This window comes from Suricata suricatta, chromosome 4, assembly GCF_006229205.1.
Source record: "Suricata suricatta isolate VVHF042 chromosome 4, meerkat_22Aug2017_6uvM2_HiC, whole genome shotgun sequence".
Classification (NCBI taxonomy): Eukaryota; Metazoa; Chordata; class Mammalia; order Carnivora; family Herpestidae; genus Suricata; species Suricata suricatta.
Genome location: NC_043703.1, coordinates 73300555 through 73324351, shown reverse-complemented (window position 1 = coordinate 73324351; position 23797 = coordinate 73300555). Strand labels below are relative to the sequence as shown.

Genomic DNA, 23797 nt, shown 5'->3' with positions numbered 1-23797 from the left:
AGTCAGCTACCATTCCCCAAATAAGAACTCTTAAATAGGAAAGAAAGAAGCGAATTAACTATAATCCAGACTATTTATATATGTTTTAAAAAATCCCAGCAGTAGCATATTACCATAAATGGTAAAATTCTTAAACTATCTCATTATAAATAAGAAATTAGTCAGGGATGCCTGAAATCACTCTATAATTCAGCTTTGGTTTTGGAATTTTCAGCAATTGCCAGGAAAATTTAAAAGCTGTTACTAGAAAAATGATTTCTGTGCTTATACAAATATGTACACAAAAATGGCCTTTTGGATGTGTTCATATATGGCTGTATATCTGTAAAACCCCAAAGATATCAATAAAAACTATAATTATAGGAGAATTGATAAGGTGACTAGATCTATAATACATATTAAAAACCAGTACCTTTTTTCTATCCTAGCAATCAATAGCTTTTTTAACTCTAGCAAGGAAACTTGGAAATGCAAAGGAGTAGTAATCCCTTTCATATACTTTGCATAGGGATAACTTTTATAGTACCAAATAGAAGTATTGAAGTATACAAAATAGAGGAGAACAGGTAGGAAGGCATATTATTCTCTTGTATGAGAAGACAGTATCATTAAAAAAATACTTCTCTAAATTGATATATAAATATATGCATTCCAAATAGAATCCCAGTGACTGTTTGGTGTGGGAGGAGAGTTGCATAAAATGATACCAAAGTATAAGTGGAATTAACAAGTACCTGAGAACAAAAACACAGAGTACAAAAAGGAACAATTGTTAAGGGTCAACTTCTCATCACAAACATCAGACGATACTATAAACCTGTTGTAACTAAATCTACATGATACCGACATGAAATGCACAAATAAAAGAATCCAGAATCCAGCCAGGTTGCTGGGATTCCTGATCTATTATGTGAGAATTCAATAAACGTCAGAGGTGCTATTTTAGGAAGGGTTTGGGTTAATTGGGTTCTAACAACGGCTCTTTATTTTTTTTTATTTTTTTTTAACATTTATTTAATTTTGAGAGACAGAGCGTGAGCAGGGGAGGGGCAGAGAGACAGGGAAACACAGAATCTGAAGCAGGCTCCAGGCTCTGAGCTGTCAGCACAGAGCCCGACGCAGGGCTCGAACCCACGAACCATGATATCCTGCCCTGAGCCGAAGTTGGACGCTTAACCAACTGAGCCACCCAGGCGCCCCTGGCTCTTTAGTTAGAAAAAAAATAAAATTAGACGCCTATCTTATACCACATAGATACATAAATTCCAAATATGTTAAGGCTAACATGGAAAGTGGAACTGTAAGATTCCTGCAAGAAACTTCTAAAAACTTTCATAACCATAATTGGACACTCAAAGCTATTCTTGACCATATAAAAATTAAGTGCTTTTATAAGACAAGAGAAACCGTAAAGAAAGCCAGGAGACAAAGAGTGCATTTGGACGAAACTTTATAACATAAAGTCAGAATTGGTATCTGTTATACTCCAAGAACTCCTAAAGAATGGATAAACCAAATGGACAAAGGACCTGACTAGATAGTCACAAAATTGCAAATCCAAATGTCCAACACATATATAAAAGCATGCCCAAATGCCCTGGTAGTCAGGGAAAGGTACAATTTTTTTTTAAAGCAAGAGTTAATATCTTTAATTGTTTATCCTGGAGAATGTTCAATGTAACACTCAGTGCTGGGGAAGTAGGGACAAGGTTACTTCTTGTCCTTCATGAAGGGAAAGGGAAGTGATTGGAACCTTTTTTGGAAGCCACTAAACAACATCTTGTAAAATTTAACATGTATCTTTTTATCTTGCAACACTATCTCTGGGAATCCTTCCCATAGAAATAAAAGATAAAAGTATATCTGTTATGATATATTATAGATGCTTATTGTGTAATGTGTGAGGAAACAAATGAATACCTATATATAGGTGAATGGCTGAAAAAATACAGTGCATCCATATTATGAATTACTGTGTGGGCATGAGATATAGTGCATTAGTGTCAAAGCCAGGGGACGTGTGAGGCATTCCATGATGTATTGTTTTGTGAGAAAAATACAATGAAGAAAAACATGTTTCTATAAAACAAAGAATGATTGTGTGTGTGTGTGTGTGGTATGTTGGAAGCAGGGTGAGAACATGCTAGGTCCTACTGGGTGGTTGGCCACTGGTGAAGGGCGGGATGATTTGCAGTGGGTAGAAAGTCAAATAAAAGGCTGGGGTTGGAATAAGGATGATAATATAAAGTGTGCGTGACAGCACGTAGAAGCAAAACAACAAGGGTGAGTTGACGTACGGATGTGCACAGCTTCTGAGATGTGGGGTAGGAGCACCTCCCTTAAACAGATAACTTGTATTATTGTGAGAGAGACGGGTACAACCAATCTTGATCCTTTTGACCTTGAAATGTGGAGAACGTTGACATTCCCAGAGCCTGTTTCTTCTCCGCTCCAGGGTGAGAGAGGAACCTGCAAGTTCTGTTGGCCTGATTCCACCACATCTCCGACTGTTTCATCCTAATAGATTTGGAAAAGGCTTGTTTATCTGGACTCAGGCTCCCAGTAACTGGTGTACACAGAGTTCCCAGAGACACACATTCCATTTCCATGGGCTCGAGTGCTTGCTGGGTTTGTGGATAGGGATTTGCTCGATGCTGATAGTAAGCAGTGAGCAACCCGGTCTGTGACCTCTTCCCAGAACCAAGTAAGAGAACGACCTTCTGTTCTGGGCTGAAATGACATGCTTATTTCACATTTCTTCTTCAGGATCGGGCTTTCTCTTTCCAAAACACAGACACGAGTGGGCCAGTCTCCTGTAGATCCCAGAAGGCACCAGGAAACTCATTGTCTTGGGAGTTTGCCCTGTCTTCTTCCGCACCTTGTCTTGTGTCGCGCCCTCAGCTGGCCACCATGCTGGATGTCTTAGGAATCCTCACCCCACCCCCAAAATTACCACCTACCTGAAGCTTTGTGATGGTGCTTGTTTCATGGAAGTGTTTCCTTCTGCGCCCCTCTTCCCAACAGTCCCTTTCCGTCCCACCAAATCCTGTAGGTCCAGTACCTTCCAAACCTGGCACTCTTTGGTCCCAGAATCCTTTCTTGACTCTCCCTTCTCCTTCTCCGTTGGCTCCCCCATGAGTAGTTTTGTAGAGCACTGTGTCGTATGTATTTATTTCTAGGCCTGCTGCCGGCTGCCCGGCTCCGCCTCTGCTGTAGACGGAGCGCCTGTGGGCCAGGGACCTGCTTCTCTTCCTCCACCTTCTGTCTTTAAACCTCTATACACAGTCCTGGTGCTTCTCACAGTGTCTGGCCCATGACTCATTCCCAATAAATGTCTGTCAAATGAGTAAATGGGCGAAGTACCTCGTGCTTCCTGAAATTTGAGTACAAAATCAGGATGGGAAGTTGTAAAGTTGTGCCTCGGCGACACTGATCGGAAAGCGCAGCCCTGACACAGCCACCTAAATCAGCGCTGCTTTGACACAGGAAGGTAGTTGTTCATTTAACATGGTTTCTTAGATAATTGGATATTGTGTCATTTTCTAATGTTCAATGGATTCATTTTATGCTGATTAAGTAACAAGTAAAAACGGTCCTCCATATATTTTCTTTGTTTGGAGGGCACCTGGGGAGATGTGAATCACTGAAGCTCAGGTCTGGACTTGACTGAAAATTAAGTCATCATTCCGTGGAACTGAAACCCTTCCACCAGGTGACTCGGGAAGGCGGCCTCTTTTAACGGCTCTTTGTTCTCCATACAGATCTTCACAGCCTTGCCGCCCTTCACTCTGGGAATCTTCGAGAGGTCCTGCACCCAGGAGAGCATGCTCAGGTTCCCACAGCTCTACAAAATCACCCAGAACGCCGAAGGCTTCAACACGAAGGTAAACACCCACACTGGTCACCTCCCGAGGGTGTAAGCCGCGCTCTTTGCCTCCCGGCTCTAGCTACCTGCCTCAGAGCTAGCTCATGCGTGGGAGCCTGTGAGAAGGGCTGAGGCCCCAGCCCTCTCCAGAGTCTAGCAAGCCAATGAATTCAAGATGCCAAGTTGGAAAGGAAGCTTCCATGTTGCACGTCCCCTTCCTGTTTGTCGGCGCCTTTCCTCTCGTCCACGTGTGCCTCTGACATTGGTCTGTCCGGTGGCGCCCATGGCCCCAGGTCCTTTAGGATCAGCCATCAGACTCCCCTTACCCTCCCTGAGGTGGGTGGGGACCTCCCTGACAGAGCCTTCTCGCCCCCTGCGGCTTGGTTTTTCAGTTAAAATGTTTCTTTAGTCAGTGACTAAAACTGGCCAGATGTCAACACGGGAATCAAATCACTGGTGGCTTTTTTTTCCCCCAACCTGGAGAATCAACCAGAAGAGAGAAAGCAGTGAGACCTAAAAGGTATAGGCAGTCCTGCAAAGGGCCGAGCGGAAGCTGGGTTAGGGCAGGTGTTGCCACCTGCAGTCAAGACCGGCAAAGGACGCCCAGGGTTTGCCAGTCAGAGCTAAGTGGCTGAGTGTCACTGAGTGTCACGGTGCCTGGCTTGGGGCCGGATGCCTGCATCGCCATGTTTCTGTCTTAGATTTTTGTTCAGGAGGGGATTAGGAGGTTGAAGCAGAGGTTCATTTTAACAGGCCAGTTAAAATACGGGGTGCTGGTTGTGATTTGTTTGGGTAGCCACTGCGGCCTTAGTAAGGATGACAGAGGGGGGTCCCCGACCAGAGGACAGTCTCTGAAGCCTTTGTCATGAGCCAGGTATTAGTCTCAACTCAGAGCTGCCTTCTTTAGAGGGAAGCATAACGACGTCCAAGACCGGCAAAAACCAAAGGGATCCAACTGCTACTAGTGTCTTCCATACACAAGAAGACTTGGATGAGTGACTGTATCAGTCCTTGTTCAATGAGTTTATCAGTGGGAAACATGGCCTCATGTTTGGTTCTGCCTTATTTTACATAACTCTGTTACAGAGCTTGAATCCAAAGGCCATGCAAGATGGCAAGTTATGTAGGGACTGGACCCCATTTAAAGAGCAGTAAAGCTGAGAATGCTCTAAGGTTTATTTGCAGACACTTTGAAGATATTTTGTTTTTGAGGGGGTGGGTGTGGAAGTCAGGGGGAAATGTAGGGGAAAAAAGTGAACATTTAAAATGAGGAAATCCCATTGTCTTATCATTTTTTTTCACTAGTTTCTGTCTCCCCACCACGATTTAGGATCAAACTATAGGACAATCCCCAGAATAATCTGTAGATGTTTGAATAAACTCAAGCTGGCATCCATATAGTAGTTTAGTCATCTCAGTAGTTAAAGATATCATTGAAATGCATTTATGAAACTGTAGTTCAGAAGAAACTAAACTTTGTGTTCTTCTGTTTGACCTTTCAAGTGTTAAAGAGCATTTTTAAATGTGCATAATATTAACCAAACTGCTGGAAATTAACAAATTGCGAGGGAGGGTTTTTAAAAGCAAAACAAAACAGTGAGAATGCTATGTAGAAATCTCCATTTAAAGTGTTTTTAATGCTAAGTACACAGTTTCTGTCTCTTGTTAACAATTTTGACGTACTACCCTTCTCTTTCTAGATGATTGTAAAATTTTGTTGTCCTTTTTATGATTTAAAAAAAAGGATTAGAATTCATTTTTTGGATATAGGCAGACTGTACACACCACTCTGTGTATATGTCCATAGACATTCAGGTCTTTGTAGTAAGGTGATATTATTTGGAGATTGTCCAGTCATTTGTACATAAAAATGAGGAAATGGGTATTTTTTTTTTTAACTTCAAGAATAATACTCCTGGAGCGTCGCAGCACACTGCCAGTATCCTTCACAATGAGCCGTCTGTTAAGTTGCACAGAGGTCAAAAGTTGTGGGCAGCTTCTGACTCCCTTGGTTTGTTTTCCCTTAGGTTTTCTGGGGTCACTGCATCAACGCCTTGGTCCACTCCCTCATCCTCTTCTGGTTTCCCATGAAGGCACTGGAACATGGTAACGGCTTCATGATCTCAACTGTCAGCAAGTAGCCCTGCGGTCCCTCTGGTGCCGGTCATTCACAGTTCCCCCCTCCTCCAGTTCTGCAGACCAAGAGATCACAAGAACACATTCTTGAAGAAAAACATACCTAAAGTCTAATGAGAGCTAGGGCTCAGGTTTATAGCTTGTAGGTTTCATCCATTCTGGCTCCAAGAGCCCATTTTCTTTCCAGTTGCCTGGAGAGTTTAAATGCTAGGAATTCTAAACTTTATTTTTAATAACCGTTTGAGGCAAGGCCCTTGAAGCAAAGCACAGAACTCTAACGAAACATTGATGCTTCCCATCCGCGGATTTGACATTTTCAGTTAATTACTTGGGCTTTCATTTTCCACCCTCACAGACCTATATGCAGAATAATCTGGTGAGAGCCTCACCTCACACCTCATTTCTTGAAAGAGTTGCCTGTCCTTGACATACACGTTTCAAGCAAACTGTTAAAAGTTTGAGGACGGATTCTCTCGACTGGTTTTTTAGTCCTTCCTCTAGCTGGAAGTAGGCGTGCAAGAAAGGCAGCTGGCTTCATATGCCCTAAAGTTTGCCTCCTAAAGAGACACATCTTTTAGTCCCAGAAAAGGAAAATATATCATGAGAATGCTACTCTTTCATCCCTCTCAAATAGTAATAACCCCCCTGGGGAAAATTACCCCAAATGTTGACTAGACAAGGCCTTTTATTGTTCGGAGAACCAAAAACTATAAAGCCTCCAAGCTTCTTTGTGTCTGTGTCAACGTGTTTTTCAAACAGAAATGATTCCTCCTCCCTGATAGTCGTTAACCTATTCAGTCCTGACAGTCAGAGAAGACGCACGTGCCCAGCCCGTATGCTATGCCCTCTGATCCATCCTTTGAGTCTCATCAGGTCTCCTTGTCCTTGAAGGGTGCCTGAGTCTCTAGATCAGAAAACAAAATGTTCTGCTTCTAGACCCACCCCCATCAGGGATGCTCTAGCAGAATCCTATCCTTTTAACTCTCAAGCTTTCCTGGGATTCTTTTACTCAGTGTGGAGTCTTATGTATTTTGAATGAGAGGAGGTGACAGAGTGCTGACTGTGGTTGGATGTAGAAGCCTGCCAGGTGGGTGGCAGGAGCAGCCATCACTGTATTGGATGGACAGGCAGTAGGAAGCAGTTTGTGTGATGAGCCTAAGAACAATTTTGGGGGGTGCCTAGTGTCTCAGTTGGCCAAGCATTTGACACTCAATTTTGGCCCGGATCACGATCTTGCGGTTTGTGAGATGGAGCCCTACGTCAGGCTCTGAACTGACAGCGTGGGGCCAACTTGGGATTCTCTTTCTCCATCTCTCCCTCGGTCCCTCCCTCTCTTTCTCTTTCTCAGAAAAAAAATAAATATTTTTTTTTAAAAAAAAGAACACTTTTGGCAATTGTCCTCTTGACCCGTATGCAGAGAGACACAGGGACTGGTGTGAACTGAGCACAAGTACTATCTCCGGGCCCCTTCCCCTTCTTATCTAGACGCTGTGCTCTAATCCTAACTGCAAAGTGCTTGGCTTGGGGTTCTCAGAAGATTTATAAGATGGCCATTTACCTGCCTGCTTCCTAAGGAACTAATGTGGTGGGGGCATTCTGTGGTAGAGGCAGTGGTTTTCCAATCCTAGAGTTACGATTTTGTGCTTTGAGATTGTGGCTTGTGGTTTATGGTGAAATTGTTAGAGTCAGCCTAGAGTCCCTTACGTAGATCTATTCATTCATCTCATGCAGCCTGTGTTTAAAAGCAGACAGACTCCCAAAAAGTTACTACTTTACCTGAGAGATAACACCAAGTGAATTTCAAGTTCGTTACTGCCGCCATTATCTGCTTCCCTCAAATGTGGCCATTCACCTAGCAGCCAGCCAATAGGATGGGGTTTTCCAGTTTGTATGATCATCACCATCATCGTTAATGCCATTATTTCATTGTATTTAGTAAGCCTGCAGCATGGGGGTTTTCTTTGAATTGTGCTATGAACATTAACCTATTGAGTGAACCTGTGTAACACAAAATGAATTGCAAATACTGAGTATATTTGGCAGAGAATTGTAGGAGGCCATTGGTGTTCTTGTTCATTAGGTGACTTCCTCTAACAAAAGAATATTTTAGAATTGATTTCTTAATTCTCATGATTAATGGATGGCAAAAAGGGTTGTATCATTGCTTATTAACCTCATTCACGTGATATTTATGTCTAAGGCATTGTGGTGGATGTTAAGGGTGACAGGTAAATGAATCAATGTGGGTCTTACCGTCAAAGAGTTTGTAGTCTGATAAGGGAGACTGGATTCGCACCTGGAAGCTTCTAGCACAAAGTAGAATATAATTGCCTCCAGTAAAATACAGATGAAGTGCTATGGGATTTTAGAGGGCTGAGAGAGAAATGCCTTTCATTTGGAATGATTAGTGACCTGTTAGAGTGGATAATATTTAGACTTAGCCTGAAAGCCCAGGTAGGATCGAGATATGTAGAAATGGAAGGAAGAGCTGAATCATAAAGTGGGGAATTTCAGCGCTGATGTGGAAAACTTCGAGGAGTCGATCCCTTCTTGGGTGGAAGGCAGGAAAAAGTTTGAGAAGGTGGGTGAAAGGTGAACAGCACAGGGCCTTGAATGTGAGGTTAAGAAGTTGGGACTGAGGGGCACCTGGGCGGCTCAGTCGGTTAAGCTTCCAGCTTTGGCTCAGGTCATGATCTCATGGCTCGTGGGTTCGAGCCCCGCGTCGGGCTCTGTGCTGACAGCTCAGAGCCTGGAGCCTGCTTCAGATTCTGTATCTCTCTCTTTCTCTTTGACCCTCCCCTGCTTGCACTGTCTCTCTCTGTCTCTCAAAAATAAATTAAAAAACAAAAACAAAAACAAAAAGAAGTTGGGACTGAACAGGTTAGGTGAAGAGTCACCATAGAATTTAGATCAAGGAGAGGATGATGACTGGAGCAATCTGGGGGGACGAATGTGTGACATCAGGCAAGGTGAATGAGAGAAGGAAAAACCACTTGTGACTGCAGAGTTTGTAAGAAGAGTGAAACCCAGGAAATGGGGATGTGTTTAAAGACGAGGGAGCATGTTCCGAGAACTTCTGTATTCAGAAGAATCATGGCGTATCTGTGATGTGCCCTGACCCTGAGAGGGCACAGATATAAATTCTGCCTCTCTTGCCTCCTGGCTGCTTGCAGAAGGTCAGGGCCAATGACCAGGAAGTGCGTATGTGCCTGCTGAATGGCCAGTGTGCTGTGTGCTGCCCGGACACAGTCTAGTCTAGCGGGTCCAGGAAGAGGTTTCTCTAAGGAAATGATATGTGTGTTTTTGAATGATGAGGAGCGGGAGGTACGGGGAAAAGGTGGAGAAAAAGAGCCTTGCTGGCCCAGCCAGGCAAGCACACAGGAAGAAACCTGCCCTGGCCATAGACAGTATTTCCCAGGGTGGGAGGTGGGGGAGGCTGGATTCCAGACCTTGTTCAGCCTCTGATGAGCATTTCAGGATGCCCGACAGCAAATGTCAGCAACCTCCCCTCCTTCTATCCCTATCCTGCTACAACTACAATAAGTCAAATCACATATTTCCAGTGTCCACTCCGGGGTCAGGGACAGCATCCGTAGACAGCTACAGCATAGCGGCGGCCCGAGTGGCTGGAAAGGAGAGCAGAGAGGGAAGGTGGGGGTCACATCATGAAAACCCAGGTGGGGACTTTTCTTGGTGCGGGGTTGGAGGTAAGACGACTGCTGTGTAGAAGGACACGTAAGTTTTGGCAAGAAGATGTAGTTTTTCTTGGGTGGGGGTGGGATTGGGGTGGGGCGGGAGAGGAGGAAAGTCAGTGGTGGAAATCCAGAAAGATGGCCAGGTTGAGAAGGCAGGGATGCGGCAGCGGACGGATCGCTGGTTTATGTGTGCCAGTCTTAAATGTAAATGAGTTCTTGCGACCCTTTGAACAACCATGTAAAACAGTGTATCGCCCCACCCCCAAAGGCACCTGATCGGAGACAAATCGAGGCACTTTGAAGGCATGGAGGACTCTGATCTGACAGAGAAATACCTCCTTCACCCCGAAGTCCTGCCTAAAGCTGTTCCTCAGACTCCTCCCCACACCCAGAGCCTTAAAGGAGTTTCGCCTGACAGGCTAAGGTCCCTAGAGTATTTCATGCATTTCATTGAGATCCATGCTTTGCGGATTGTGTCACAAAGATGCTGAATTGTACTAGAGAGTTCTGTCTCCACTGTCCATGAGGAGAGGTGTGGGCGCTCACCAGCGTTGTTCACTTCGGGCACACGGTTGTCAGGAAGGAATACTTTTGAGAAGGTGTGAGCCTGAGCCCGCCGTTCATTCCTTAGAAACTAGGTTCCAAGAATTTTGCTTTGCTTATTTTTGCGTGGTTTTGGATAGACTTTTCAAAGCAGTCCTTTGCTGATGGAGTTTGTGATGATTCATTTCAAGTTTCAAAATAAATTTTTCCACTCAAGCAATTCAGCAAAATCAGATTTCCTCCAACCATCACAGCCTGACGCTCAGTCCCAAGTCCCGTCTGCTGCTCCCGCACTTTGATGTGAAAAGTGATTCTAGGCTAACAGCAGAGATGTCGCCTTTGCAGGGACTGAAGTTCAGCAGGACCCTTGGTGTCACGCCACACTCAGGTTTTCCATTGGTGAATCCAGTGTGCACATCTGAGCATTCCTCCTCGAAGTGGAATGTGGTTGTTGGCAAAAGAAATGAAAATCAGGTTTGACTTACAAAAAGGAAATTTTCAGATTTTTCTCGATGAAACTTAAGAGTAGGGTGACAAGAAAGAGAATATACTTACCAGCCGAGAAAAATTCCTAAAACATCTGTGTCTCAGTTCTCTTCACAGTCCACACCCTGAAAATCACTCCCTCCCCTTTTTAGAAGGAAAAATACCATATGGATACTTATTCCATGGGCAAAATTAAGCAGCGAGGTCTTCTAAGATTCCCAGAAAAGGCTGTTTTACACTTTTTAATCAACGTGCTGCGCCAAGATCAGGTTTATAAACTGTGCACACGTCTAAAATGAATCGTGGCATCCTCGTCTCTGCCTGTGGCATTACTGGGCCGTTTTCCCTTGAACGGTTTGCGATCTCTGCCTGGCGCTGCAAATTTAGCTTTCTCCCCTAAATCCTGACCAGTCACCGTGCTGCACCTCAAGCTGAGCTTGGGCAGCGCTGCCTTTGTACTCTGAGATTGCGACTTCTTACACTCAGTTACTCATTCACTGAGAAGAAAAAAGCTAAGTGAGTATTGGCTGTGCCAGCCCAACACTAGTTTCTGGGCGTCCCGTCGGGAACCCACGTGGTTCCCTAACCTACCTCTGGGACCAACCAGGAGGACGTGCAATCGTGGCCATGAAGCTTATCCACAAAATGCTGCATTTTCTTTTTGTAAAAATTTTTAAGGTTTATTTATGAGAGAGAGAGAGAGAGAGAGAGAGAGAGAGAGAGAGAGAGAGAGAGAAAGTGGGGGAGGGGCAGAGAGAGAGGGAGAGAGAGAATGCCAAGCAGGCGCCACATTGCCAGCCCCAACATGGGGCTCAAACTCACATAACTGAACCGAAACCAAGATTCAGACACTCAACCAACTGAGCCACCCAGGCGCCCCCAAAATGCTGTATTTTCAAGGAAGCCAATGTGTTATTTCCCTTGAAGGGTCACGACGATGCTGTGCACAAGTTTTGAAAGATCTGCACGTCCATGAAGAAGTTCAAGGGTCGAATGTTAGACGGTAAATGGGACAGAGAGGGGACAGTAACGCCATGTGGCGTCTGCCCTGGAAGACCTCTGGGTGCCCAGTGTAGTGGGTGGAGGGGGTCATGAGACCCCAAAGCACGTAAGTGAAGTGTGTGGGCCTTGCTCACTGAAATCTAGAAAGGCAGAATCTTTTAGAAGCTTTTTAGATTTTTGTACGACTGAAACTACAGCTTATGAATCTAAATAACTCATTACTAACTCAATCATAACATATTTAAAATAAAACCAAGTCTCCAAATTAATATTCAGAACATTTTCTTTTCTTTCTGGGTTTGTTGTCAACACAATGACCTACTGAGGGAAGCTCACACGGTGTCCTTTCTCACTTCATCTGTTGCACCAAAACACAGCATTGGGCTATAGGCTATTGTTGTCATTCAGTTAAAGAGTTCTCAGATACTTCCTTTAAATATTCTCTGCCTCTTTTTTTAAACATTTTTAAAGTTTTGTTTATTTATTTTGAGAGAGAGAGAGAGAGCACATGAGCGAGCATGAGTTGGGGAGGGGAAGAGAGAAAGGAGAGAGAGAATCCCAGGCAGGCTCCACGCTGACAGCTTAGAGCCCCACGTGGGGCTTGAACCCACGAACTGCTAGATCATGACCTGAGCTGAAACCAAGAGTTGGATGCTTAACTAACTGAGCCACCCAGGTGCCCCTTGGTGTCCTTTTTAATAAACCCCGTGTTACCTGTATTTGAAACCTTTGGATTTGGTGTAATGCTCGTAAGAAGCATGAGTTACAGTCCCAGGTTTCAGAACCCTTTTAACTTTATCAGGAAGTTGAATCAAAGTGCATTAGCAAGGGGGGGAATAGACTGTAACAACCCCCAAATCTTAGGGGCGTAGCCCATTAAAAGCTTATTTCTTAATCATGTCACCATCAAATGGAGGGGTGCATTGAGCATATTTTCTTTTGATTTTTTTATGTTTATTTAATGTTGAGAGACACACACAGAGAGAGAGAGAGAGAGAGAGAGAGAGAGAGAGAGAGAGAGCACACAAGCAGGGGAGGAAAATAGAGAGGATATGAAGTGGGCTCTGCACTGACAACAGAGAGCCCAGTGTGGGGCTCGAACTCATGAGCTGCAAGATCATGATCTGAGTGTAAGTCAGGTGTTTAACTGGCTGAACCACCCAGACGCCCTGAGCATATTTTCTTATTTTCCATGTTTTTGATGCTCTAATTACCAGGGCCCTGATCTTGGGGAGACTGCCCTTCCCAAGGCTACCCAATTCTGAGAGAGAAAGCAAAGGACTCCCCTCCAAGAATGTCTCTGATACTCAAATCAACCAGTCCAGAACCCACACCCCCAACCATCTCCTCTGTCAACTTTCACACACCGGTGTAATGTTCTCCCTGCCCTAAATCACCCCGGGGCCGGATACCAGACAACTAGGGATCCCCTCTCTAGCCCAGAGCCTGCTGAAATTATTCGCACCATTCAGCCCTAAGCTTACACAGCATACAGGCCCTGCCTTGCCCCTTCCATCCCCTGAAAATCCCCGTAAAGGCTCTGGACCATGCTCTCCCCTTTCCTCCTCTTCCCCCTTACTGACCCTGGTTCCTCCCCATGTGGCCTTACAAGACGTCCATTTCTCCTGTTTCTGGGGATATGTAAGTATGAGCTTCCTTCACAACAGTCCTTTCCGTGTCTGTATATCTTACCATATGTCATTAAAACAAATTCTGGGTCCATTACAAAACAATGGGGCTCCGTCTCCCAACCCCAGAGTTCACCCTCAGCCTCAACATTGGCAGGGGAGGGAATGGCTGCCGCTGGCCATCCCAGGCAGGAAGCGACCCATCCCTTCTGCTCATGTGTGGTTGGGAAGGACTTGTCACAGGGCCCCAGCAAGGTGCGAGGGGCTAGGGAATGCTCTTCAGCTCTGCGCCTGAGAATAAAGCACAAGTCTGTGGCCACACAGTTGGCCATTTGACGCTGGTGTTCAAGTTCACGTCCCACAATTTCTACCACCTTTTCTTTAAAACTACCTTTTCAAAGTCCATTTTTAGTAAATAAAAGTGCAAAAAACAAACAGATTGAAATGTGAGTTTCATCCTTCACTTTATCCATCCGTAATGGCAGTAAAGGCAGGAGAGAGGAGAAAATGCAGCAAAAGGCTTCTATAACCAGGATCTCAACCCAGCAATGGTTATGAACGTAATCATAATCACTAACACTTGTGTAAACTCTACCTTCTATAAACTCTTTCCAATATTTTATACCACTCTTTACCGAGAAAGGAAAAAATAAATTTTCTCTTCATGAATACATAGCCCTGGAAGCAGAAAGGATGGTTTCAGTTGCAGTGCAGGCTCTCCAGGTATTTGAGCAGGGTGAGTTCTCAAAATTTGTAAGTTACAGAGTTGAAACTTGAAACACATCTTCACTTCTGGTATTATGTTAATCTAATAGTACCTGGTTGGGGTAGAACTCCCCAAACGTCTGCAGTCTTAGGAGGCCCAAAGAGCAAGACGGGGAAAAGACACCCTGTTGATTGACAGTCTGGAATAAGGGCTCCTGGGAGTTCTGCAGCCAAAGGGTGGGAGAGGGGAGGCAGGAGGAACTTGGCATCGGCTCTCCGGCCGGAATTCTTGGCAGGTGCTTGATGTCAAGGGAACGGTGCCCCCCACGTCATTGTCCCTACCGAGTCATCTGTGAGTGGGGTGCCTGGGACTTGTAATTCAGGTGCTGCGCAGATCCTTACTACATTAAAAATGCACATCTAAATCCACCACATCTGTTTTCTTGATTATTAAATCCTATCTTCTCTGACCGTCCAGGGCCATGCTGTAACTTTTTGTCTTCAGATATTTTGTCTCCTGCCTAAAATATCCAGCCACTAATGGATAGGTTTTTGCGGTTTAGCCGGGTAATGATGTAATGCTTTTAATGAGCATTTAATTGAAATGGCATCTTTATAAAATGTCACCAGCCTAGCCCTTTGGAATATTCTGAAGTAAGTTCCTTGATCATTCTGTCTGCTTAGGAAAAATGAGACCTACTTTCCTTGCAAATCATGGGTTTTCCCACGAATATTTTCAAAGACATTCTTGCATGCACCATCTTTGGGCTGTCGCTACTAATGTGGGGGTCGGCGTGGTTTTGTCCCACTTGTTCACCATGGTCTGTTTCAGTGACTGTTTCTAAACCACACTTGGCTAATCCTACATTATGTGGGCCCCTGGGTCCAACCAGATTTTGCAAGTCATAGATAGAAGCCTGAAGAACAGTGTCCCCCGCTGCTGCAGGTCAATGGATCCTGAAGCCCCGGTGTTACACTGGCCTCTAAGAGAATGTGCCAACTCCCCCAGGCCGTGTCTCCAACTCTGCCACTTGACGTTTAACGCTTTTGGTGTACATAGTGAACACCATCATTCTATTAGGTTTTATAGCACATGTAGCCATGGTAACATCATTCTAAATGTTTCCTATTCTTTGAGGTTCTCCCCTCTGTGGAAACGTTCTGATGGGTTTGCTGGGAGAGGCGGCGCCCTCCTCTCTCATTTTCATCTCCCACCTGGGGGAATTTGATCCTCGATTTGCAAAAGGCTGACTGGTCCCAGTTTCGTTAAATGCCAGCTGGCTCTGGTGCAAGGGGGAGCTTAATCCTTCTCTACTACCCTCATTGCTCGGTTAGGCCTTTCTGTGCCAATGACGGGTTTCTGTTGGGAGATCCTGCTGTAAGATGGGAAAACAAAGCCTTGGTGGGATTACATCTCTCCACAGGCACTATTGATGGGTCTCTCTTATTAGGGGCTATTTGAGAGCCTGGCATGGTTTGACCCCCTCCCACCTCACCATTCTGGTGCACACCACCATGGCCCACCCCCACCCTGCACAGCCCTGGGCGGGGGCCTGCCTCCATATCTCGATGCAAGCTCATTTCCCTTTTGCCTGAATTGCCCTTTCCCTTCTCACTGCCCCCTTCCTTCCAACTAGCCGTCTACACCACCCCATGCTGCTTTGTGTGAGTGGTGTTCTCACCATCATTTACACAGACAGTGGCCACATAATGTTCTGAGGGCTGTCTTGGGGAACTCCACTACTCACCTGGGTCGGGGGGTTGCTTTTTCCCTTTAAAACAAAAGCACTTGAGAGTTTAAATATCTGACTAAAATAGAAACAGCGAAACGACAGGAAAGATGTTGTCCTGAGTGGATTGTTGGAATCAAAAAAGTGCTATTCAGTTTAAGCAAAGTGAAAAGAAGTCATTTGTCAGCAGTATGCTTCAGGAATAAACTGGACGGTATCAGTGGGCTTTTCCACTCGAATTATCGGTGAGCTCTAGCTCATTGCCGAGTTCATTCACAAATGATTTCTTAGGACTTCTGATCTTGTCTTCAGTACTATGTTGTTGGCAAGATTTCACAAAGAACGATGCCCACAGGTATTTGCCTCTAAAGCAGTTGAAATATAACCTGTACAAGAACAATCCATTGCACGGGAATTTCCCCAACGGGATGCGATAACTTGGGACTTGTCTAAAGGATGCTAGCTTCTTTGACGCTTCTGGCATGTCCCAGAATCTCAAGTTGGTTTAGGACTTTCTCCTTCAAGGACTAAATTATTAACAGATGGTCATCCCTTTTGACTGAGGCAGGAGATACTCTTTCCTCAGCAGAAAATGAAGATGCAGTGCTGACTTATCCTTCTAAAATAATGAACACAAATAAAAGGTTTATCCTGTCTTTTCTAAAAGTTATTTTAAGTGGATTCAGATTACCTCAAGGATAAGCATTTAATTAATGCCAGGGAGCATTTGACTTTCTTGACAGTGGAAATTAATGCATCACTAAGACTCTAGAGGCTACAGTTGGGAAATGTCTGTTTGTCCCTATTTTCTCTCCGTGCTAACGGAGGGTTCAGTAGTCTTAAGGGTCTTAAGGGTCTCTGTGGAGGTATTGTCCGAGTCAGTGAGTTCTCAGTCACGACAGAGTTCGCCCCGTTTAAAGGCCACCAGGCATTGCAAACTGCCTGCTTTGTACTGACGGCCCCCGCTGTTTGTGCCGATCAATCGTGGGAACAGTTGGGGGTCACTGCATTCTCTCCACAGCCTGACTAGACACTGGTTCAGAGCCATTCTATGTACTTCGGTATATTTCCAGTTCCTCTTTTTCCAACTCCAAATGCTGTGGTTCTCAGCCTGGGCGATTTTGCCCCCGGGGGACATTTGGCAACGTCTGGAGAAAGTTTCCATCATCGGCTAGTGACTGGGCGCTCCTGGCATCTAGTGGGCAGCGGCAGGGCAGCCGCCAAATATCCTGCAGTGCGCAGACAGTCCCGCGCAACAAAGAACTACCTGGAAAAATGTCAGTAGTGCCGAGGTTGAGAAACTCAGACTGATGCAGTGCCCGCCCTAATTCAGGTTTCAGGGGTTTACTGCTGCTCCCCAGGTTGCGCACTCTGTATGCAGCCCAGAATTCCTGTCATAGGAATCTCATTTTTTGTCCTCCTTAATTCTCTCCTGAAAGTTCTTTGCCATTAGGTGCTGGTTCTTGAAAGGAGCACTTTGCAGTAGGTTTTTCCCTCTTGAAATTATTACCTTTTATTCTCTGGGATCCATTTTTCTAGCTTAGTAATGGAAACAAACCCTTATTTGCAGTTTATTACAAAGTGGGTTATCTTTTTCATGTCATTTGACTTCTCTTTGCTGCCCTAGTTTTCTCATCTGAAATATGCAGGTAATAATACTATTTCATACAGTTAGAATATCAAAGGAGTATTACATATCAGTAACACTAATGATTACATATTAGTAATACATATATTGGTAAGCATATGAATATACATAAAGTACTCAAAACAGTGCCATATAGTGGGTAACGTTCCCTCTTCAGAATTCTCTCTTGTAGAATTTCTTACCATGCATAACAATTTTCTCTTTATAAAGTCTATAAGACTTCATTCTAAGCCCTTCATGTTAGACCAATGCTTTGTATATTTAATTTCATTTAGTACATGAATCTGCCAACATTTGAAATGCTTGTACTAAAAGGAAATTTAAGAAGTTGTCAAACCATAATTGTGAGCTTTGATTTTCAATTTGGTCTCACACTTCTTCTCACTTTTCCATCTGGTTGGCGTGGACTCTGGACTCTGTTGGGACTTAGTGTAGTTCTCAGGCTACTCAGGTATTTGTTCTGCATTCATTTACACATAGACCGAGACAAGGATATCCACCTTGAGCTAAACTGAACAGGAAGACGACCTGAGCCTCTCAAGTTTCCACCATTACGCATCTGGGGCTGATGTACCAGCTAAGAACGCAGACCTTATAGTCCTAGAATTTCTATCGTAAAGGAATCTGGGTGATCATTCAATCAGAATCATCTGTATCTGGTATAAAATCCCCAGTTTATAGGAAACTGAGACTTAGAAGCTGACAATTTTAAAGAACTGAAGAATGACAGAGCTAGAACAAGAGAGCAGGGCTATATGGTCTTCTAATGCTCATTGGCGGATTTTCCCCCCACTAACCTGACTCCCTTCTCACCACCTCATTTTTTTCTCAATATGTTTTTGTTTCTCTCTTAATAGTATTATACGTCTTTGTTATCTGTTCTTTCTGCTGTGAATTTAAGATATTGACCACTGGGTGGGGGGCATCTGGGTGGCTCATTTGGTTGAGGATCCAACTCTTGATTTCGGTTCAGGTCATGATTTAGTAGTTCGTGGGATTGAGCCCTGAGTCAGGCTCTGTGCTGACAGCATGGAACCTGCTTGGGATTCTCCCCTTCACCCCCTCTCCCCCTCTCCCCCTCTCCGTCTTCCCCTCTCCTTCCCCTGCTTGCAATCTTATCTGCTCTCAATAAATAAGCATTAAAAATAAATAAATACATATATACATAAAATGCCACTTGGTACCAAATTTTAATGTCACTCTTTTTATCAGTGTTCCTGTATTAATATGACCAGAACCAGTGTCCTTTCTCCATCTCAAGTAAATGACATCACTGTGTGCCTAGGTGCTCAGGCAAAAACCTTAACTCTCCCTTGATTCTTCCTGTTCTTTTCCACCCCACAGTCAAATCCTAAATCCTGTCATGTATACCTTCAAAATATGTGCCAATTCCTATCACTTCTTTCCATCTCCAGCACAACCACTCTGCCCTGCAATGTCCAACAGAACTTTCTGGACAGTAGTGACATTCTCTATTCCCTTCTGTCCAATAGTGTAGTCACTAGCCACCTGCGGCCATTGATTTTTGAAATGTAGCTGTGTCCGAAGAACTGAATTGTTTTTAATAACAGCTTTATTGATATATAATTTACATGCCTTACAATTTACCCAAATTCTACGGTGTTTAATATATTCAAATAGTTGTACAACTGTCACCTTAAGCAATGTTTGAGCATTTTAACCTCCCCCAAAAGAAACCCCATACCTATGATCAGTTACTCCTCATTTACCCTTCCCCCCCAAGCCCCACCTCCTGTCAATCAGTAATCTACTTTCTGTCCCCATAGCCTGGATTGTTCTGAACAGCTCAGGAAGTAGAATCCTACAATAAATGGCCTTTTGTGACTGCCTTCTTATAGTTAGCACAAGATTTTCAAGGTTCACCCATGTTATAGCACGTTTCAGTATTTTATTCCTATTTATTGCCCAATAATGGAATAGTAGGCATTTTGAACTTTTCCCCTTTCTTCCCTTTTAATGAAATTCTGCCCACAAGTCAAGTCTCTCCCTTAAGCTTTGAGATCATTCCCTTGTGCTCCCCGTGGATAACTCTTATGTTCCCCAACAGCCATCTCTTAATTTAGGTGTATAGCTAATGCAACCCATAATGTCACTTTGCAGTTCATCTTCCCTTATATCCACAAATTTACCTATGTAGAATCAGGAGGAAGGCTATGCCCCAGAGCTTGATCTAGGGCCCCACAAGCCCCAGATTCTGCCTCTGATGCTACTCAATCATTTTAGTGTTTTAGAAAACTGAACAGATCTTGAATCTTTCATGAGAGTCAGATTCCTCAAAGCAGATGTGCAAATCAGCAAGCCCAAATATGTGTGTATAGCACCTACTGGGTTGGATATTTGAACACAAAAATCCCTATATACACGGCCTGTAGGCCCCAGATCTAAATGTGAGTATAAAAGGAAATCAGAAGAGACTGGCAGTGTCATCCAGAGGAACCATTCCTGATGTTGCAACAGGCACCAGCCGCTCAGGATAATAACCAGACTTTTCACAGCTGGCAAGTGAGACAATTCTGTTAGAGTTCAGCCTCAGTGATTGTTTCATCCATTGTAATAGTCATCCCTGAAAAGAAAAAAATTAGAAAAGATTTAAAAAAAATGAAGCTTCAAAACCCTAATATTTTCTAAATGTCTCTTGTTGGATTGTTTACATGCCTCCAATTTATAGACGTCACACTGTTGCATATAAGAATACGAGTAGAGAATTCTCTGAGGTCAGTGATCATGAATTGATTTGTATTCATGTAGTTATCTTCCTTTATTGGCCTATAATAACAACTTAGCAAAAATTTAAAATGAAGAGTAAGAGAACGCTCAGAAAGAATCTAAGACTGGCATTAAACAAGATAGACTGTTACGTCCTTACTCTTTCCTTTGTGTAACCCAACAAAAGGAGATCTTAATCTTTACAAAAATGTAAATTTCAGTGCCGTTTCAGGTGTTTGGTTCAGTATGTTGGAAGCCTGATTTTCTTTGTTTGCTTCATTTGAAGAAGATATAGGATGAAAAAACTCACAGTTAGAAATAGGAGGCATTAGAATCACAGATGATGCAATTTTTGAAATTCCCTTACAATTTAAGAAATGTTTCCAAAGTTCTGTTTTTATGTTCTGAACAAAACAGTTTGCAGTGCTCTTCCCCAGAGTTAGTAATAACTTCTTTGTTTTTCAGATACTCCATTGGCCAGTGGCCAGGCCACAGACTATTTATTTGTTGGAAATATTGTTTACACGGTAAGTTTATCTCTGTATACGGTACTGTTCTTAAGGGGCATATGTGTGGGCTCTGCTTCTGAAAACCCTTCATATTATTTGTTTCAAATCTTTAAACCATATAGTATAGATTGCTTAAAGTTCAAAATGGTTGTGAAATGCTCACCTCACTTTTTTAGTGGAGATTTGACAGAGTTGAGATTTCTGGCCAGGTGATTAGCAGATCACGATCACCCCATTCTTCAAATGACAGTTTCATATCTACCTGTGAAAAAGCAACACAGAAAGGTGATTTTTCCCCAAAGCTTTCCTAGCTAAGAAAAGCACAAAAGTAACTCTAGCTGCCTCTGGACAAGAGACTTGTGATTCTCCTGGAAAATAAAGATAAGTCACCAAGGATAATACATTTTCCCCAATCCCTTTGTTTTCACAGTATGTTGTTGTCACTGTGTGTCTGAAAGCTGGCTTAGAGACCACAGCTTGGACCAAGGTAAGTTCTCTCTGGAATTGTTTCTCTATATTTATACATATTTTGATGGCATGGCATCTTTTTAAGCCTTGGGAAAACAATCAGCGGTGTCTAGCTATCTCATTTAAATTTTGCATGTAAAAATTGTCATTTGATCTTTATCAGGGCAAATTTGCAATCCAAAGCTTTCTGATGATTCATTTGCTTGGCACTTACTAACAGCTCTAAGCTCCTAACAGTTTTCTCATTTCAAAAGTATATGCATGTTGTTAAAACAAAACAGATACACACAGAAAGTACAGAAGGACAGAAAGGAGAATGTTTAAATTCCTTAACTTCAGCACCAAGAGACAATTACTGTTAATACTTTTCTGGAAAACATTACAGACTTGGTCTGTCTGTATGTTTAATAAAACAGTGCATTACAGAGCATATAGATAGTTTTGTGATCTTTCTTCAGTTAAAAATAAATCGTGAACATTTTCCATTCCTGAAGGTATACTATAAAACCTTTGTTCATGATTAAAGAGTATTAAGTTTTATTGATATCCAACATTTAATCATTCCTCAACTTTAGACGTTTGGTGATTTGCCACGTTTCAGGATGATAACCCGTGTTTCATGTTTGTCAATCACTGCTATTTAAATAGACTTCACTTCTGTGCTGGGAAAATGAGGGAGGAGGTTGGAAATGAATTCGGAAGCAGGGAATCCATTAAGAGACAATGGCAGTTAATCCAAATGAGAGGTTATGGTGGCTTGGCCTGGGATGTTACAGGAGGAGGTAGTGAGAAATGGTCACATTCCAGATGTATTTTTTTAAAAAAGCTAGCAGACCTTGATGATGGATGGATTCTATCATGGAGTGTGGAAGAAAGGAGGACGTCAAGCATCATCATATTAAGAGGACAAAGGAGAAAAATCTAACAACTTAGTAGTTGCTTAAAGGATTGTTAGGATGTCCTTTCCATCCCAGATTTGTAAAAAGTTCTTTGGAAAATGGAAAGAACAACCGAAGTCTCAATAAGTAAGAACATTTTGTTCTTTTTGTCCATTCATTGCTTTCTTACTGGATTAAGGAGGCCTGCCTTTATGTAGCTCCAGATGGGAGCAAACGCTGGCAAGGCCCAGCAAGGGGCCTGCTCAAAGTATGAGATGGGTCTAGGAGAAGGTCAGCTGAGGCAGCAAAAGCACCTTGATCTTCAGGGTAGTTTGGGGCCACCAGGTACTTGAATTCCCTGCTAAACGTTCTGAGACCAGATCATTAGAAGATGGAACCTTCCAATGACTAATGACAGGTCAAAATGTTCCCATAAGGAAAGGTGGCTTGGACACAGGGACCTTGCTGGAGGTGGGGTTCCAGTCTCTCCCCTGTGCGGACAAGCCCTGCCTGAGTGTATGTTTCCTTTTGCAGTTCAGTCATCTGGCCGTCTGGGGAAGCATGCTGATCTGGCTTGTGTTTTTCGGTGTCTACTCCACCATCTGGCCCACCATCCCCATTGCTCCAGATATGAAAGGACAGGTCAGTGCTACTAATTGGGAATGGGCTCTCCATGTCCAGTGGCGATGGTGCTTTCCGTGTATGGGCTTCTCGTGTCTCGTGACACCCATGAACTTCAGGAGAGGTTGGTATTGCCTGCTTCCATCAAATTTCATCAGGAGGGAAATGAGCCAGATCAGAGCACCTGGAAGATGTGGTCTCGTCCACATGAATGGCATTTGAAATTTTAACCACTGTAAGTAATCAGCTTAAATCCTCCGACCTACTGGCATGTCCTCATTTCCATAATGGATTGTGTGTTGATTACACACATTTGTGGTGTGTACAGGTAATTTTGGGCCCTTGGAAAACTGGAGATGTTTTGAGTTGTTCACAGTCCAATGATTATGTTGATAGTAGTTGTGAGGTTAAGTGTATTGTTATCCTCTGACTGATTAGTCTCTTGTGAAAGATAACTCTAACAACTCTATGAACCAGATCATTAATTAACCAGAATATCTCATTGTTCATCTCTTGAACTAGAGGCTGAGATTGAAAATCTATACACTCATTTGAATTTTTTAAAATATTTTACTTTTTTCTGTATTCGGTGTTTGAGACTGAGCCATCAACAGTGATAGATCATAGAGTCCCACAGTGCTGGGTTTGGAGTTTGACAATCCTGGGCTCCAAACCACTACAATTTACAATATACAAATATTAAGGCCCAGACACTGCTGGCCAACCTTACAGGCCGCCATTTTGAGACCTGCCCATAGCCAGCACTGCCTGGAGACACCCGGCAAGTGGCTTCCCCTAGGCCTTGTGCTTTGGAGGCCTCTGCACTGGGTGTCCCTGGCTGGTATGTTCGTCTTCCCAGAGTGAGGAGCCTGTGGTACACAGAGCCAGAACCCCTACTTCTAGTCCCTTCCCTGGTTTCCTAGGGTCCTGAATTTCCTTTCCAAACAACCACAGAAGCCTGCTTCCCAGGCCTGCCTGGTCCTCTTCCCAGATCTAGGCCTGTGTGAACACCCCTGGTCCCAAGGGGCAGCTGATTGCAAGGTACATGCACTGGCCCAGTTGGGCATTTGCATCCTTATTCCCACCCCCATGTACACGAGGCAAGGGATGAGAAGAGAAGGCCTGTGGGTCAAGGGTTTCCACTCGTGTTCTTGCA

General features: G+C 43.7%; 1 protein-coding gene across 1 annotated transcript in view; it reads left to right on the top strand.

Moving 5' to 3' along the window:
* The window catches only part of ATP8A2 (ATPase phospholipid transporting 8A2), a 504492-nt gene that overhangs the window by 348291 nt on the left and 132404 nt on the right, over positions 1–23797 (top strand). Inside the window, exons 30-34 of the mRNA XM_029938484.1 lie at positions 3762–3884; positions 5893–5971; positions 20631–20692; positions 21105–21161; positions 22555–22662. Of these exons, the coding sequence (XP_029794344.1) occupies positions 3762–3884; positions 5893–5971; positions 20631–20692; positions 21105–21161; positions 22555–22662 (429 nt within the window). The remainder of the gene's footprint in view (positions 1–3761; positions 3885–5892; positions 5972–20630; positions 20693–21104; positions 21162–22554; positions 22663–23797) is intronic.